The 14529-nt window shown below is 42.9% G+C and overlaps 1 protein-coding gene across 1 annotated transcript in view; it reads left to right on the top strand.

The window, feature by feature from the left end:
* Positions 1-14529, top strand: part of MYO1D (myosin ID) — a 163684-nt gene that overhangs the window by 54986 nt on the left and 94169 nt on the right. The window contains exons 12-15 of the mRNA XM_009329974.1: positions 1063-1133; positions 2899-2973; positions 4550-4682; positions 14060-14226. Coding sequence (XP_009328249.1) covers positions 1063-1133; positions 2899-2973; positions 4550-4682; positions 14060-14226 — 446 coding nt within the window. The remainder of the gene's footprint in view (positions 1-1062; positions 1134-2898; positions 2974-4549; positions 4683-14059; positions 14227-14529) is intronic.

Raw genomic sequence — 14529 nt, 5'->3', positions numbered from 1 at the left:
TCCTGCTCCTGCTGTGCTGGGCTTCTTATACCTTTGTAACCTTCTGTGTACCTTCTTACTCAAACTTTTTGGTTTCCTCCTTGTGTTTTTTTTTTTAATATATATTTTATTTTATTTTTTTCCATCTGTTCTGTCAGTTTGAGCCAATCTATTTTCTGCTCTTGGACACAGGTAAAGTTTTTTGGAGGATATCGTCCCGCTTCTGATAATCTCTCCTGCCCTGCAGTTTAACCATGCTAATTTCCTCTTTTATTTTCCCAAGACTTTTTGTGGATAGTAGATATTTGCTCGTAGCCCTCGGTGTTTTTAAATGGTGCCCATGCTTCCTACAAGGACTTAATTCATCTGCCTGCCCCTTTTGGCTTAAACAAAAATCCTCATTTTTATCTTGTTCATCTTTTTTAATTAAGCTGAGCCTGATGGACTTTTTGGCTTCTGTTATTCCTGAAGGGGCAAATGTATTATGGTCAGTGCTACTGAACGGCTGCCACGTGGGCACTTGGCATCTTCGTTGTAGTGAAGGAATGTAATGGGAAGTCTGAGCTGAGAGCAGAGGGTTGGAGCTGTGCCCACCCTGGGTGGATCTGCAGGGGTGGTTGCTGTGTGAGGGGTCTTAGATGATCTAGAGTGATTTGGGACAGAACGGGCATGGCTATTGTAACTGTCGTATTTTGATTGCTTCATCTCTTTGCTGAGGAGGGATACTGCAATGGAAAAAAAAATAAAGGAAGACTTAAAAAAAAAAAGTCATCAATTATCTCTTAGGTGCAATGTTTCTCTACATGCACAAATGTTCTTTTTGCTTAATGGTGTTTTTGAGGTAGTATCAATTTTTTAGTAAAACTGTAGGCTCTTGCAACTTGATTTTGTACAAATATATGTTCTTATAATGCATCCATTAAAAAATACTATAAAGCAGTGTTATAACTGCATTTCACATCTACACATGCATATATAAAATGGAATAACTGTAGTTTCCATTTCTACTTCCAATGCATATTGCTTTTCCATGAAACTTGAAAGTCCACAGGTGATGTTTTAATGTATGTCAATTTATTTTAGCTTTGTGCAACTGACAAAACGCTGGAGTTTGACAGAGACTTTCGAATCAAGCACTACGCCGGAGATGTGATGTAAGTTTCTTTCAGAATTAAAGTTGCACCTTCTGTTTTTGTCTTTTAGCCAGCTTTCAGGTAGTACAATAGTCTGATTTAATGCTGGTTCTGTTATGAACCAGAATAGCTGTCATACAGAATTACAGAGTGCAGCAGTTGTTTATCAATTAAATCTTATGCTGGTTACTTGCTATACAGAATATGATTTTGTACTTGGAATTGAAATAAAGGAGAATACGGGGAGAGGGGGTGAGGGCAGAGCAGTGCTTCAGGGAAAAAAAAGGATAGAAAAAAAAAAAGCCAGCACTGTTTATGCAAGAAAGCTATAGTGAGCTAATAAAACATGGTGTAGACATCTGTTTAGTATGATTATATAACTCTCTGGCTTTAAATTCTCAAATCAGTTTGAGCAGACTCAAAATACAGGGTAGTGTTAAACTGAAGTAAGTATCAGCGCAAGGAGCCTTCCCCGTTCAGGTTGCAAAGTGTTCTGTACCTGAAGCCTACAAAAATGTCTACAGTATGTGACAGTAATATGGAGGAAGATTAAGCAGAAGTGAAAGATGCCCATATGTTAGAAACTGTTCACTGGGGAAGCTGTTGCCTGGAACATCACTGGGGTGATTTAATGGTTTGGGATTTGTGTAACTCCCCGTGCCAGCAGAACCTCAAGGGAGTTAATGAGGAAATAATATAGGATTTCTTTTACCTTGGGATTAAATTTACCTTTAAGTTAGAAGGGTAACCAGTGTGATCATACTGGAGCCCACTCAGCACAGCTAGATTTTGTTCTGGAGTCTTTGCTGAGCGATTGCTGATTGACACCCCTGATTTCAAACCATTTTGCCAGGGAGGAGAAAATACAAGGTGCCATATTAGTGGTTGAATCTTCTGCGCTGCCAGTGGCTGAAAAATTTTGTAAAAGAAAACTGAAATGTGGAAATATTTGCAGATAATATTTGAGCCTGAACTGTGTTATGTGGAGCAGTAAGATTTGGGGGTGGCTCCATGCAGGGATTTGAATGTTGTGGGGCTCTGGATCCCGGATCTGCAGTTTAGGTGCAGGCTTCCTGGCAGGGGATCTGAAGCTCAGGAAGCAACTAAGTGGGAGTCACTGAATGGGGAGATTTTGGACCTTTTCTCTGAGGACAGAGTGCTGTCTGTCTTGAGTCGTGGAGAAGAGATGAAGCTCTGAAACGATAATCTTTCGGGGTGGTATTTCTGTGGGAATAGAGGAAGGAAAGAGTCCAAAATGTGTATGTGTGCGTGTTGATTTCCAAGAGAGTTCCCTAGTCACTGGTTATAGGCTGCTCTTGATCTCAGGCACTCTCCCACTAGAGAATCTTCCTTGACACCAAGAGAGGGACAGGCTAGACATACCGAAAAAGAAAACTTAATTTCTGTAGGATTTAACACAAACACATGCTCTGAATTTGGAGGCAGAAGTCATGCGTGTAGCTCTGGAATTTGGGCCATCTACAACTTGCTCAAGTCCTGCTAGGTGTCTCAGCCGTCACGCTTTTCACCTGCATAGTTCGAACAGCTTTCCAAAACTAGATGTATGTTGTTCCTGCGCTGGAGGTGGAAAGCTGGGCAGAAGGATCTAAGTCTCACACAGTGCTCATGCAGCAAATTAGTGATAGGTTGGGAAACAGAGCTAGATTCCTGATTAGCATCTGCTGTGGCTGTAGGAGTGCAAGGATGCTGATTCCACACTGATACCAGCAGCTCAGAGAAGGACTTCGCTTCTTTGCAGTTAACTCTGTTTTCCTTTTTTTTTTAGTTACTCAGTCACTGGATTTATTGACAAAAACAAGGACACTTTATTTCAAGACTTCAAGCGCCTCATGTACAACAGGTAGGAATAAAAGTATTAATGAGGTGAATTTAAATCTGATTTGTCAGAATCCTTTTTTATAGAGTGGATGCTAGAAGAGACTAACGTTTTCACCGATGCTATCTTTACTGTGTGTGCAGTGCACATTGTGAATAAACACATTGCTTTGAGATTTGATCTTTGTATATCTACTGCGACCCGAAGGCTGTTAGTTTGACTTTTCAGGATAAAGTCCTTATTCTGTATATGTTGTTTTTGTTCTGATATAACCTTTAATTTAACTAAATTTAGTCTGTTTGTTTGAACCCAACTCATTGTGCAATCAAGATAGCTGTGCAGAGATTGCCTGTGCTGCTTGATTTGTCATTAACCAGGTTTTTGGACCAGTTGCGAATGTACCATTACTGATCTCTCTTTAATCAATGCTGAAGATACTGAGTAGCGTTTGGTCAACAACAGATATCATTGGCCCCAGCTAGAAATCCCTGATTTGAAAGAAAGTATAGGGGTGAGGGGGAAAAGTGGGCAAACAGATTTGAATCCTTTTTGTATGGGCAATGACATGAAAAATTTAAACCATGTTCTCACATGTTATAAATACTAATTAAGCAAGTAAAAGTTGCCTTTGACGAGCAAATTTGAAATCCTATCAAAATGTGTGTGCGTATGTAAGTGCCGCAGAAAGCTGTTTTCCTTGACGGCTGGCATTAAACATGTTCTAATTCTTTTGTAACTGTGGCCTATCTCAACCTTTCAGAGACTTTGCTCAGAGGTAGAAGTCAGCAGAAAATAGCCTGCAGCTGCATGGACAACTCCGTTTACCTGGTTTAAAAGCTTGTACAACTATTAACTTAGTTTACAGTCCTGTTATGTTTACGCAGTACACTCCCTTGAACAGTCTTGCTGTTTGTGTTTTCAAGACTTCACATTAACCAAAAACCTGCAAAGTGTTTGCTGTACGGAGGTTTTATTAAATTTAGCCTCTGTTTTCTGTTAAGTCTCTGGTAAAGACTGTTCACAAAGACCACTTATGGCACGTTAAAGCATGTGATAGATTGGCTATTAGATTGCTGTAACTGCGTTCAGCTTTTGTCTGTTCCGGAGCTCTTGCCATCCGTCATGGCCATTTTACCTCACCTTCAACCCTTCAAGAAAATATAGACTAAAATGTATAAGTTCATTTTGTATATCAAGAATGCTGCAGAAATACAGCTTGAAATCAGATAGCAAGTTTCAAGGGAGGATGTTGTGGGCTATGGTCTTACTCTTTTCTGTTTTGATTAAATTCTTTATGTTTGTGTCAGTAAGGCAGACTCTGCTTTTGATAGATCTCTTCTGCAGGATTTTTACTATCCCATTACTGCGCATCTTCATCTGAAGAGGAGAATGCGCTTGTCATTTTTCCAGAATATTCGATTGTAAGCTTGAACCGTATATTGCTCAAGAGCAAGATATGTTTTGCCCAGGAATGTCGTATTGGTTTGGCTGATACATTTTGAGCTGAAAACACCAGTAGATCTGGACAGAAGCAAGCTGTTGAATTTTGAATTTAGTGGAAGAGCTGTTAGACTGTGCAATTAAAGAAACTGTCTTTTAGCTCTAACCCTGTGTTGAAGATGATGTGGCCTGAAGGTAAACTGAGCATCACTGAGGTAACCAAGAGACCTCTGACAGCTGCTACTCTTTTTAAGAACTCCATGATTGCACTAGTGGACAACCTGGCATCAAAGGTAAATATTTCTGTTTCAGAATCGACTCCAACTTCTGATTAGTAGGGTGTAGCTTCTCCGTGGAAAGACTGGCACCTTCCTATCACTGCAATCAGTCGGAAGGCCGAGCTGATCAATGGCAGATGAGCTTTGGTTGTGGCAATGGGCAGCTGTGAAGATCTCGTAGGAGAGTTAGCTGCCATCCCTGCATAAAGAAGGTGGATTTTTGTTTCCTCTGTGACCAGTGTATCTTTCACTTGTAGGAAAGACAATCTCTCCTAGGTAATAATTATTATATCAAACAATCATCTTTAACAAAGCTCTTTTGGCAGAGGGCCCAGAGGATGTAGTTTCACAGTGGAGAGATTCTCTCTTTCTGGCTTTCAATGCCAAGTGACTTCCGTGAAAATACAGGCAGACCTGTGTGATATCCTTCTTTCCTCCTCTTTGCTTTGTCAGAGGGTGAGAAGAGAAACCTTTTATTTTACTAAATAATTACGTTTTATAGTAGAAGGTATTGCTTTGGCAAGCACCACTTTGTGTGAAGAAATGTAGGTAAGGGAGTGAACTGGGAAAGGGGCTTGTTTGAACATGGTGCAGTCAAGTGGGAGGATGAGGCGAGCAGCGTGATCCCTCATGCGAGCAGAGATCCCTAAGAAATATTTGGGTGTTACTGATGCCGGGTGACCTTGCTGGACTCCTGGCATTTTGGTAGTGTTGTGGAAGGGGTATGTGGTCCACAGGAGATGAGCAGTGAGCCCAGAGCAGTGGTACATGTTAACTTTTAGAATAATTAAGCAATAAAGGGCAATGTGTTCTGACTATCTTCTCAGGAGTTGTGGTAGCAAAGGAAATGTTTGTGGCCCAGGATCTGGAGGGAGAACGTGCACGCAGATGTGGTGAGGCTAGGAAAAGCTTTGTGGAAAGATGATCGTTGTTCTAATAAGACCCTGTGAAGAGCAGAGCACTGTTTGAATTTTTTCTTGGGGTGGCAGCCACACGAGTGACAAAGTCTTCATAGGTGCTGTATTGGTCAGGGCATGGTCATACAGTACTGGCTGTGCACGGGAAGAGAGAACTACCCGCACTGGGAATATTACAAGAAATAGTATATTGCTTCATGTTTTCCAGAACTAGGAGATGAAAACATGCCTGCTTTATATTTTTGAGTTCTAGTTCTGGAGTGGATTTAATCTTCAGCAGTAAATCTGCAGGAGGGTGTGCAAGCCCGACCAAAGCTGACTCGAGTGTGCTAGCTGAGCTTTCTGACCGAGGAATGAAGCCCCGCAGTTCTCCCCAGTAAGCATGTGACTAAGGGCTGCTAAGAGGATGCCCTTGTTAGCCCAGCCGAAGGCCAGGTCTTGCTTTAGGCAGGGACCGTTAGTAGAAGTTGAGAAGGGTCCTACCCCGCTGCCTGTGCAGCCAGAGAGGAGCTTTCCTGGATGGCAAATCGTGAGCTGTTAGGGCTGGAGAATGTGGCTGTGACCCTGATGGAAGGGACATGGGCAGACTTTAGTCAGACTTTCGAAGGAGTTGAGATTTACCTGATCTGTCAGTCCCCCAAATAATTTGTTGGCTAGCCCTAACCTAAATTTGGGCATAGAGATCTCAAGAACCCAGAAAGGTTTCTCCGTGTGTTGTGAAAATGAGTAGTTGGGGAAGGAAAAAGATTCTGGTTGATGCCACTTGTTAATGCAGTTCTCTGTCATACAGAGCAGTCACGTTATCTCTTGCCTAGCCAAATGAGTAAGGAACCTGATGCACCGCAGTGAAGTTTTTCAAGCAACACAGGCAAAAACTGCTGGGGGTGTGGTAGTGGAGGGCTGTTATCAAGGGGGGATAGCAGGGAGCTGTTGGTGGGGAGGTTCGGCAAGCGCTCGTGGAAAAACTTCATTTGCTTGTTTATTGGAAAAATTATTCTAGGCCACCTGGTATTTGTAAAAATAGAAGAGTCAAGAGAATGCCGGGCACTGTGGTGGTTTGAACAATTCCTGCAACTCACCATGGGAGATGGAGTTTAAATCACACATTATCCATCTTGAGTCAGTAGGTACCAAAATTCATCATCGAAGGCTGGCTGGCTTGTGTGAAATGAGTTAGTTTCAGTCCATTTATCATTAGTATCTCTATCACAAATGTCAACCTTTTCCAAGGATAGGCTGTATTCGGGATAGCTCGTGAATTCACTAGGAATCTCCTATGTGTGTCGCAGTACACACCTTTCCTGTTCTTCACCTTCCCTAAATTTTCATTGAGAAACTTGTATTGAAGATGTTGGGTTTTTCCTGATTTTCTCTTGAACAGCAATGGAGAAAATTGTCTTAGAGCGTTGTATTTCCCAGAGAGTTATGGATCCCATTAAAGGGAAGGCTCTCATTAAACAGCCGTGTTTGTCAGGACTTAACAAGGCCGAGCAGGAAGGAGCCAAGGGCCGTCTTGGTTGTGCAGTGTTTTATGGCCAGCCTTTAGCATGATGGAGGGCTGGAACGAAGGGGGTGGAATTTGCACTTTGGAGCCTGCTGTTTAAAAGTTTACAAGGCCAATGCTCCTTGCAGAACAGTGTTTGTAGGTACTTAAGCTTGCAAACTAGGTTATGTAGTTGAGCTTTAGCTATTTTCAGTGGAGGGCCTGGCTGTTACACATCTTAAAAAACCCCCAAATTTGGTGACGCCCGTCCCGAAGTCAAGCTTATATTACTTTAAAGGGTCTAAATCTTGGTGTGTTCTAGAAAGGAGAGGTTGCTTAGATAAGGGTCCTGAACACAATCATTCTGTACTTCAAACAGTAAAACAGAGTGCAGAGAGAGAGTGCTTCTGGTTGGCCATTGTGCTCTGAGGATCTCTTTGAGGTGACTTTTCGGGCAGTTAATAATACGTGCATGTTATTAGCAAGCTAATAACTGGGCATTCAAGCTATGCTTTGTTAGATACTGGTTATGCACAAATAAATGGGATACTCTGCCTCTGAGTCATTGCCAGTTTGGATACTGGTCTCAGCTCTCTGACTTCTGCTGGGGCCTGGAGAGCTGGTGGACAGTTGCTGTTCCTGGGCTGGTAAAACCACTGTCTCTTTTGGGGACACCACTCATTGCAGTTACGGGTACTGTAATTCTTCCCTTGGGTTGTGTTGCTCATTTTTCCCATGCTTAACTTGGGACCGGAGTTGCACTTCTGGGGATCAACAATGGCAACATCTACGTGTCTGACTGCGGTTTGGACCCTGCAGGACTCTCTTTTTGGGAAGCCTGTGGCAACAGCTGATGAAAACAGCTCTCTGAAAACAGCATTGCACAAGTGGTGTTAGCTGCTGTGGTCTACGGATGTCAGAGGAATAAGGTTCCATAGGGAGAGGTAATATCAGTTCATGTTTTTCTCAGCTGTTTCTCAAAAAACCAAGATGAAGACAGGCTTGATTTTTGTTGTAGTTTGAGCCGGTGATTTATTAACATTCCCAGAGTGTGCCCAGTATATAAATGCAGTCAGTGCTGCTTTTCTCATCCTGGCCTCCCATTCCACCTGGGCTGTTCTTGCTTCTTTAATGTTTCTCCGTAAACTGCTTTAAACCGTATTTATGTGGTCTGTTTCTACAGTCCTTGAACAGAATGGCAGTCCAAGAGCTCTTCTTCATTGATACTCATTTGGCCTTCCCAAAAAGCTGCAGGCTTTTTGGCAGTATCAACAGTATCTTTAAACCTGTCATTTGGGGGAATAGTCTCCAAAAACGCTAATTTGGGGGGCAGGAATAATAATATCGGAAACAAAGCTCAAAGTCTGTGAATAGAGTACCTACAGCATTAGTTGGTTATCTAACTTTTCCAGTATTTAAAATAACCACCTTTAAAATTCTGTTTTGTTGGTATTCCGGTTTAAATCTGGAATTTGGTGATAAAGTGGAGTTCTGCGGTCCCTGAGAGGAAGGGGCAGGTGGTGTGGTTATTAGGGTGTCAGATGCTTCCATTAGGGTGAGCAGCATAAAAGTGTTGTTAACACTTCAGGAGCTGTTCACAAATATGGTTTTAACTTCAGCTTGTCCATACAAGTATGAAGACTCAGGAAATACGTTTTTGGAGGATGCTGAGTTGAAGTGGCCCTTATCAGTACTGGTATCTCAATAATACTGTAGTCCTCCAGACTTACACTGAGACTCTTCTGGGCAGAAACCTCTGGTAGGTAGAAAAAAGTGCTGCTTTTTTTTTTTCCAAAAAGCAAACAAACCAAAACAAAGACTAGCTTTGCAGAGTTGCCATGTAACGTTTCTCAAGCATGTTTTACTGCCCATGCTTTTCTCTTGAGGATTTGGTCTTTCTGTGATGGATTACTTTGGGTGGCTTTTCTTTTAAATACTGACACGGGAAGTCCTTTGGCTGACACGGCTGTAAATGATGAGCTTCTCTAGGAACTCTCTCTGGACATGCATCTCTTTTTTTCTTCTTTTCTTTTTTCCCCCCCTCCTTCTCTGTAACTCCTTTTGTCTGACTCTTCTTTCTTCCATACCTCTCCTCTCCTATCCAGGTTGACAGGCTTCATTTCTAGTGACTTATAGTGTCATCGCTGTGACTGACTGGACATATTCAGCACAAATTTGTCAGTCCTGTGTCCTATTCCTTCTCTCATCTAACGAGCTATAAACTATGGAAAAGAAATCTCTCAAGGAGGAGTTTGTTTGGGTGCAATGACTTTAAACTGGTTTGTTTTCTTTTTAACACTTAAAAATCTAAAAACTGCTCAGCTTGATTTAAGAAAAGAAAAAAAATCAGTTGCAATTAGGCATCTAAACAGCTTTCAGAACTGGGGCCTTTGTGTCTCTGTATTTCAGTTCTTCCATTTATAAAATGCAGCTTCTAGGCTTGACAGCCTCATGGTGCAATAATGGGAGCTGCATAATTATCCCCCTGAAGAGCTGAGGCTGGTGGGATTGTAAGCATGGAATAATCTACTTTGGAATTTACCCTAGTAGCTGTCGTTGCTGAGAGGCTTTAATTACTCTGTAATTGCACTGATAGATGATCTCCTGTCTGTGCAGCAACTTCCTATTTCTGTTTTCCAAAGGGAAAGCAGCGTCTTGACTTCTGCCTTTGATATCAAATGCAGATACAGTCACTCCTCCTTGTGCTGGGTTTGAAGTCACAGATTTTTTGCATTGAGGTTTGTTGTGTTTTTGAATGGCAAAGACATGTATGACAACCCAAGCAGGCAGCTTTGCAGTGGTGAGGGGAGTTTATGTATTAGCAATAATGAATAGCTGTGAACTGGACGCTGTAATGTCAGTACTGAACAAGCGACACCATTTCCCTTGAGGCAGAGGGGTGGGATGCACTTGCTTGACGTCATGCTCCTAATGACTTCTTTAATTTGATTCCTGTGTTCTCAAGATGTTGCAGTTCTGTGGATCGAATGTGGATATCCACCTCATCAAAGGATTTATATTCATCTTGACATCAGATGCAACGCAACGATATTGAGGGCAGATCTGGCATGGTCTGGCATCGTTCTGATGTTAGTGACTCTGTTGCTAACCCTGGGATAGGTCTGTCGTTAAGCGTGACTAACGTGTGGATGGAGAAGTGGCCCAAGCTGAATATTAGCAAGAGGGGATGGGGAGAACTGCAGACTGTTCACCTTCACGACTGCAGACTCTTTCACAGCTTCTAAGTTCAGGTGTAATTCAGGGAGTTATCTCGATATCTTGCATTTTCCCTAAATAGCTTATTTCCAGTCATGTAGGAGACTTGTTCTAGCAGATGAATGACCTGGCCTTTGTTTCTTGCCCTACAACTGAGAGATTACAATACAGAGCTTATAAATTGCAGGCGTCGGGTCCAGCAAACTCCTGCTCCTCATCAGTTACAGCTGCCATGACCACGTCAAACCTACTTCAGCACTGATTTGAAGTTCAGAAAGGGCTGCTTCTACCTTCATAGTTTGACACACAATGTCTGAGAGAGCGTGAAGAGCGCCGGTGACAGCTATGTTCCCATGGCACAGCCAAGCTCTACAACTGAAGGGAAAATCATCACCCACGCGGATTGCAAGTTCTGAGAGCTGGTAGGAGACTGTCGAGTGAATAAAGACCCCTGTAAACCTTCTTACCTTCAGTGCAAAGATAATTTTCAGGAGAAAGCCAAAAAAGTTAATATGTAAATCTCTTAAAACTCTTTAAATTGTACCAGCACATCATATTTCACCATTCTCTCCCTAAGGAAAGGAGAACAAATAGAATAGGTATGGGTTGTGTTGAATTACCGTGGCAGAAGAAAGTGTTCAGTGTGGTGGTGACCTCGGTAGAAGACCTCACACAGAACAGAGCTGTTGCTTGGCTTCCTGGTGTCTCGGGGAAGCTGTGTCCTTATTGTTCCTTCCTTTTTTGAGCCCACCACCTTCTGAGGATATGAAAAGAAGAGCAGGATGAAGAGATAACTGCCCTACCCGGGGGCTCAGCTGGTTATTTGGAAGCGGGGCAGTTATCTCCACTGCGTGCAGCTTTACCTCGGTCTCCCTGGTAAGGAAAGGAGCCAAACAAGACCGTGAAAGAGCTACCCCTGACGCACTTTGTGGGGAGAGATGAAGTCGCTAGGGGAGAAGGGAGATGATGTAAGAATGTATGTTGCCCACGCATCCTTCTGTTTACCCACACACTCCCCATACCTACTTATGCACTCCTGGGTTGCTGCGTGGAGGGTCTTGAATGGGTGGTTGGCTTAGATTTTGCTCGCTTTCCTCGGTGCTGTATATTCCTACTCCAAGGACAGCCCTCCAGGAGAACAGCACAGCCTGATGCTACTGATGGCCTGCTTAAGAAAGCAGGGAAACATTCCAGTCCAACACCTTCCCCAGAAGATCCAGTGGCTCGTATCACTTTCTAGGATACGAGTCTGCTTTTCCAAGGCCTCCATATCTTAGCCTGTTCATTACTCGTATTCAGCCTATTCATACTCATTAGTGAGTGGAAGCTCCATGTGCCTGTCATTGGTGCTGCATACCTCCAGGATATGTCAGGACTAGCCAGGATAGTCAAGGATGATCCTGTTTCTTCAATATTACTGAAGGGAAAATAGCAATTTTGGGCCTTTTGTATTATCCTGAGATTAGGTAAGTGACCTAAAATCACAGAAAATAGGGCTAAATCATAGACAAATCATAGAAAATAGGGCTAAAGGGGACCTTGGGAATGCACCTAATTCGTCTCCTGTTTGAGGACACCTCTGCCTCTATCTTCTCTTTGCAGATGCTTGTTCAGGCTGTTCCTCTCCAGTGATGGAGGTTCCCCTCCTTTCTGCAGGCATTCTGCTCCCATTCCTTGTTTTCCTGATGCCAGTACTTCTTTGTCCTAAAACTGAATATTTACTTTTCTTCATATCTACCCTTTAAATACATAAACTCTAACATCAGGATGGTTATGTGGTTCCTTAGTCCTTCTAGACTAAAACCATATTGCCTCTGAGTCACATTTTCTGGATTTTTGGTCTGTCTTTTCTTCCCTGAACTGACTCGCCACCCTTTGCATCCCACTTGAACTGCAGTGCCCCAAACTGAATGTGATGTTCAGATAAGTAGAAATCTGTTGGGTTTTTTTGTCTTACAGTTTTCCTGTTCCTATGCCACTTCCTTAGAAAAACATGAACTTGACTCATGTTCAGCTAGAAGTCCTAGATCTTTTTTTAGCACTAGTGTCAAATCAGTTTTTCATTCTTTTATTATACAACTATTTCTGCCTAAATGCAGAACTTTGCATTTGTTCTCACTAAATTACCCCCCCCCCCTTTTTTTTTTCCAGATCACTCCTCCCATTTGGTAACGTGGTGGGTTCTTGCACTCTGAAACTGTATATTGCCTACAGATTTAGTACTCACATTGTACTCCTTCATTCAAATACTGTTGAAACCATCCGGTAGTACTGGAACAGAACAGACTCCTTTGGAGAACCCTTGGGGTTTCCCTTTTGAGAAAGAGCCTCTGGTTACTCAGAGCAGTTTTACAGATGGTTTCACAGCCACCTGTTTCATCTAGTCCAGGGGAAAATTGCTGAAATCTCATTCTTAATTATCAGGTGTGATTATAAAAGTTGTCATCTTCTAATGTTAAGATTTCAGACAGGCTGCTTATCTCCCTTTATCATAATGTTATCATTGCTGTAAACTGAATTTTTAAATGCTCCAGTTTAGGTGCATCTTTGACACGTCCTCTGAAGCAAGTCTCTGGACATACTGTGACCTTCTGAGCTGACTGGGATCCTCTTTTGAGTTCTCTCCTTGGATAGTGATGAGACTTGGTGGGCAGTAGGCTCTTCCAGCCTGCGGAATATGGCACTCCTATTGCAAGGGCTACTTAAAAAATAATATATATTAATGTTATAAGAATACAGTTTTACCTTGAAAAACTAAGGTGGGCCTTTATGACGCTTATTAATTGCTTTTCGCCCCACCAATAAAGTTAGAAGTGGGATAGCAAGGGCTAACAATGAAGAGAAAGAAACGAATGGACTTTAAAACCCAGTGTGATGAAAGTACGTAAGTTTAAAAGACTTATAGCCACCCCTTACATGCTGGTGCTAGTTATAGACCATGTTGGCCTAAATGAAAGTTGCCTTTAATCTCATAAAAATAAAAGTAAACATCAAAACAGTCTAGCAGGACTGTATTTGGGGCTTATCTCACGGGTGCAGGCTGGCTGGCAGTGAAAGGTGTGCAACCCTGTGGGATTCTCACCTGACCATCCAGGGTCAGCCCAGCTGGCGCGGGACGGGACCCCCTGGGTGGAGTAAAGCCACCGGTCCCCATTCAACGTTCTCTGCCGCCTGCAGGTCTGAGGTGGTGCAGAAAGAGGAACTCGCGTGGTGGTGGCTTGTGTTTGTCCTCTGGAGGGTGTGGTGCTTGTGGTGTTGAACTGGGATGGAAGGTAGCTGGGTTTTGTCCTGCACAGGGTAGTGTTCAGTGACAGCATGTTGTTACAGGCTTTAGAGGACTTGATTCAGCATAGTTTAAATATTATGGAGCAATCCGTGCTGCTTTTCGATGTTGATACTGGAAGAGCCATATCCGACAATTAGGGCAATGAATTACATCGTTTGTTCTATCTTTGATGAAGGCTGTTTTTGTTATTGTCAAAGTCTGTAGAGAAGGGGGATGTGGAACTGGTTCTGATGTATAGCAAAGGTCAGTCGAACTCGAATGAGTAACACGTTGATCCTGCACCAGATGTCACTGCAGTGTGCTAAGGGGAGGAACGTGTTAGGTGCCACTCTTGTCATTTCTGTTCTAACCTTGTAATTCCTGCTAAGCAACCAAACCTCATTCAGATGGCTGGGGTGGACTGACATTTCAATGTTTTCATGAGGAAACAGTTGTGTCTCCATAGACTTTTTTCTTTCTGAGTAAAACGTGGTTTGATTTGTCCCCTTAGGAACCCTATTATGTCCGTTGCATTAAGCCCAACGATAAGAAGTCACCACAGCTTTTTGACGAGGAGCGTTGCAGGCATCAGGTTGAATACCTTGGCCTTTTGGAGAACGTGAGAGTCCGCCGAGCAGGCTTTGCCTACCGCCAAACATACGAGAAGTTTCTTCACAGGTAAGAAGGGTGCTGGCACGTGACTCAGTTCAGCTCTTCGCAGGACAACTCGGACGTTGGAATGAGGTGTGTGATTTGGCTGTCTCCCCTTGAGTGAAGAGTAACTCTTAAGTCCTCTGGGCTTCTGATCCTCCCTCTTGAGCATATGGGTGGTGGTATGTTTGGTGTAATATCTGCTGTTGGGTGTGATAAAACATGAGTCGAACACGGACTCTGGTTGCTCTCATTTTGTGGCAGCAGATGTGTTTAGAGGTGCCTGTGTGGCACTCAGGCTCAACTTCTTTTCTGCTAAAATTCATTTTC

This window comes from Pygoscelis adeliae, unplaced genomic scaffold (assembly GCF_000699105.1).
Source record: "Pygoscelis adeliae isolate BGI_AS28 unplaced genomic scaffold, ASM69910v1 Scaffold718, whole genome shotgun sequence".
Classification (NCBI taxonomy): Eukaryota; Metazoa; Chordata; class Aves; order Sphenisciformes; family Spheniscidae; genus Pygoscelis; species Pygoscelis adeliae.
Note: the sequence above shows the minus strand (reverse complement) of the source record. Positions and strands in the feature narration are given on the sequence as shown.